Raw genomic sequence first — 3,523 nt, forward strand, 5'->3', positions numbered from 1 at the left:
TTCAATTATAACACATCAAACCTTGATCCATCTCCATCTTTTTCCTAACAATTCCTCTCATTATTATTCATATAAAAAAAATAAAACAGTGAAATGAGAAGCCCACCAGTCCACCACCAACCAACTTGGCCATATTTGTCTTCCAGCCACAGACTTGCTTCTCACATTTATTCAAGCTGCACCCTGCTTTTGCTTCAAATATTCTTCAACCAATCTCAAATTCCTATTTTTGATGGAAGATCATTAGCATGAAGAAACCTCTTCAAATGCCTCAGCCTCAAAGTCCTGCAGGAAGTGACACTGATGGCACCGGCCATCAAACTTATGATCAAAACATCGAAGTTCCAAACAAACTCATCATCGCAGCTGATAACTTCGAAAGGAAAGAACTCTCATGGTAAAAGCATGCATTCTTTACTATTCAAGCCCTCCAGCTTCAATCCAAAAAATCTAGAATTCACAACATAGTTATTGTTTTGTAATCAACATAAGCTATTTACCATTTGTTTCGAAGTATATTATCTCTGAAGCTCTTGGTTAATTTCTGTTTTGGGTGAATGCAGGTTTGCCACAACTCAAATCCCTACAGATTTAGCAATCCAAGTTCAAGATGTAATATTTAATGTTCACAAGGTAACCTGCAAACTTAAGAAGATCTTGTGTAGCATTTCATATGAACTGTATAACTATCAAGACCCTTTTTTTTTCTTGCTTAACCCTTCTTTTGCTAAACTAAACTGCAGAAAGCTTCAATAATTAAACAAGAACACAAATAAGGTAAAGCATAGAGTAAGGCAACTGTAGAACATTCAAAGCCCCTGGTGATATGATATGGGTATACACACATATAGACACTATAGATGATTAGCAAATAAAACATTTTGCTTTAAACCCTTATTTAGTTCAGATTTCAAGGATTCATACTTTTCACACTGAAAAAAATCTGAATAATCTCTGATCAAGTTGGACGATGAAAGAAACCATCTACTCTTTCGATATACGTAGTATCAATTAACACAAGAAACTGGTCAACTTAAGGTTAATGACTAAAAGGATAGAGAGCTAACCTCGGTATCTAACAGCTGGCTATCATGTGTTTCTCCTGAAACAGTATCCCTTGGTATCAAAATGTGGCTACATTGGACAGATGGAACTTCAGCCTTCAATCTCAAAATTTGGGCATGATCTCAAGCTTGAGAAATTTCCTGGTGGACCAGATACATTTGAGATTATTCTAAAATTTTGTTACGGCTGCCCAGCAGACTTGAACCCCAATAATGTAGCTGCACTAAGATGTGCATCTGAATATCTAGAGATGACAGAAGAATTTGAAGACGGAAATCTGATAAGCAAGACAGAATCTTTTCTAACGTTTGTTGTCCTGGCTTCGTGGAAAGACACTATTACTGTCCTCAAATCTTGTGAAACTCTATCTCCATGGGCAGAAAACCTTCAGATTGTCAGAAGATGCTGTGACTCAATAGCTTATAAGGCTTCGAGAGAGAGTTCATCAACAGGAGAAATAGTTAGTGAAGAAAGTTGGTGGTCTGACGATGTGGCTACCCTTCGCATTGATCATTTCATGAGAATTATGACAGCAATTAGAGCAAAAGGAACAAAAGCAGAGATCATTGGTAAATGCATAATGAATTATGCAGATAAGTGGCTGCCGGATATGGATGAGGGGCTGGAAGGACTGAGAGGATATGGGTTTGGAAAGAGTGACTTGCAGTTTAGTATTTTGAGAAGGAAGGAAGAAGAGAGTGCAGGACAAAACAAGGAACAAAGAACGATTATTGAAAGCCTAGTAAGCATGCTTCCTTCTCAAAATGGAGCAGTTACATGTAAGTTCTTGTTGCAGATGTTGAAAACAGCCGTGGTGTATTCTGCGTCTCCGGCTCTGATATCAGATCTTGAAAAGAGAATTGGATTGATGCTGGAAGATGCCAATGTAAACGATCTACTGATTCCTAATTATAAGGATGAAGATCAAGGAATAATGATAAAGTGAGTATTCTGCCATTCTACCTCATTAATAGATTCTACAATTCAGCAAGCTAATCCACAAAGATACTTTCCAAAGGAGAATCCCTTTCATAACCATGCAATTTAACTGCTTTATATTCCATCTTATGTATACCTTCTTCAACAGTTCACTTGAGCAGCGAACAATGCACAACATAGACGTGGTACAAAGGATTTTGGACTATTTCCTGATGCATGAACAACAACAGCAACAAAAGATAGGGAAAATAAATGTTAGTAAGCTATTAGACAACTACCTGGCCGAAATAGCAAGGGATCCAAATCTTTCCATCACAAAATTTCAAGCTCTTGCTGAATCCTTGCCAGAAAATGCTCGATCATGTGATGACGGTCTGTATAGGGCCATTGACATCTATCTCAAGGTTACTCACTAAGCCTATTATTTCTTTTATATCATTTGTTGACTTTGATGTTAATATCTAATTATTGATATCCTTTTCAGACACATCCTTCATTATCTGAGCATGACCGAAGAAGATTGTGCAAAATAATGAACTGTGAGAAACTATCGTTTGATGCATGCATGCATGCTGCACAAAATGATCGACTACCCCTAAGAATTGTTGTCCAGGTAACTTAATTCAGAACTTCATATCCAAAAATCTTAAATTGCATTGATATCTCCCATGAGAATTTATAGTGTATCAGCTATCAAGCTCGATGAGCCGATTCTCAAAGAACTACACAAACTATCATTTCCTAATTCTATAGCAAATTACCACGTAATACTTGTGTCTATGCAGGTTTTATTTTCGGAGCAAGCAAAGATGAGGATGGCAATGCAGGGTAAGGAACCAATGGCAGTTGGTGATAATTCTGAACAAGATGAACCCCGGCCATCCACAAACACAGAGATAAAGAACCTCAAATCAGAACTCGAGAATGTAAAGACAAAGATGACAGAACTACAAAATGACTACTCTGATCTTCAACAAGAGTATGAAAAGATAACAAGCAAGCACAAGAATGCATCTGGTTGGATTTTGAATTGGAGGAAGATTAAGAACTCTTTCCATATAATGGCAGAAAGTGATTACAATGGAGATGGACAGCAAAGGCAAAATAGAGCTGGCTTCAGACTCAGCTTTAGACGTAGGCGATCAGTCTCATGAATTCATTCACAGTAAGCATTTTATAATGCAATGGTCAAGCAGCTCGATTGAAGCAATAGCATCAACAGCATTGTGTGCATCTTTTTTCCATCTTTGACTAGCTTATTACACAAGGCTTAGATGAATGTTATCATTATGCAATATCTTTATCTTAAAGTATATCTGCATCTCTTTCTTCCATATGAAAGATGCAAGGGACATGTTCAGTAATGTAAATCTTAATGGTAAGCTGTTATAAGACCATAGCAAATATTCAAAGGGAACTGTGATCTTATGCAATTATCAAACTTTATTTTGTTCTTAGATCATAGGACATGCTCATAATGGAAAAGATCTGTGATCTCAGCAAATAACTCTCAGCCTTG

General features: G+C 37.0%; 1 protein-coding gene across 1 annotated transcript; it reads left to right on the top strand.

Moving 5' to 3' along the window:
- The first annotated feature begins 248 nt into the window (after window positions 1-248).
- Window positions 249-3,299, top strand: LOC120119106 (BTB/POZ domain-containing protein DOT3-like). The gene is made up of 6 exons (XM_039138992.1): window positions 249-397; window positions 564-633; window positions 1,112-2,007; window positions 2,153-2,408; window positions 2,489-2,617; window positions 2,790-3,299. The coding sequence occupies exons 1-6, from the start codon at window positions 249-251 to the stop codon at window positions 3,156-3,158; spliced, it is 1,869 nt and encodes a 622-aa protein (XP_038994923.1). The 3' UTR covers window positions 3,159-3,299.
- The last annotated feature ends 224 nt before the right edge of the window (window positions 3,300-3,523 follow it).

Source organism: Hibiscus syriacus, unplaced genomic scaffold (assembly GCF_006381635.1).
Source record: "Hibiscus syriacus cultivar Baekdansim isolate YM2019G1 unplaced genomic scaffold, ASM638163v2 tig00110331_pilon, whole genome shotgun sequence".
In the NCBI taxonomy this organism is placed as follows: Eukaryota; Viridiplantae; Streptophyta; class Magnoliopsida; order Malvales; family Malvaceae; genus Hibiscus; species Hibiscus syriacus.

Coding starts and splice junctions, on each gene's coding strand:
- LOC120119106 (XM_039138992.1), top strand. CDS start 249: ATGAAGAAACCTCTTCAAATGCCTCAGCCTCAAAGTCCTGCAGGAAGT. Junction 398..563: donor GAAAGGAAAGAACTCTCATG/GTAAAAGCATGC, acceptor GGGTGAATGCAG/GTTTGCCACAACTCAAATCC. Junction 2,409..2,488: donor CCATTGACATCTATCTCAAG/GTTACTCACTAA, acceptor TATCCTTTTCAG/ACACATCCTTCATTATCTGA.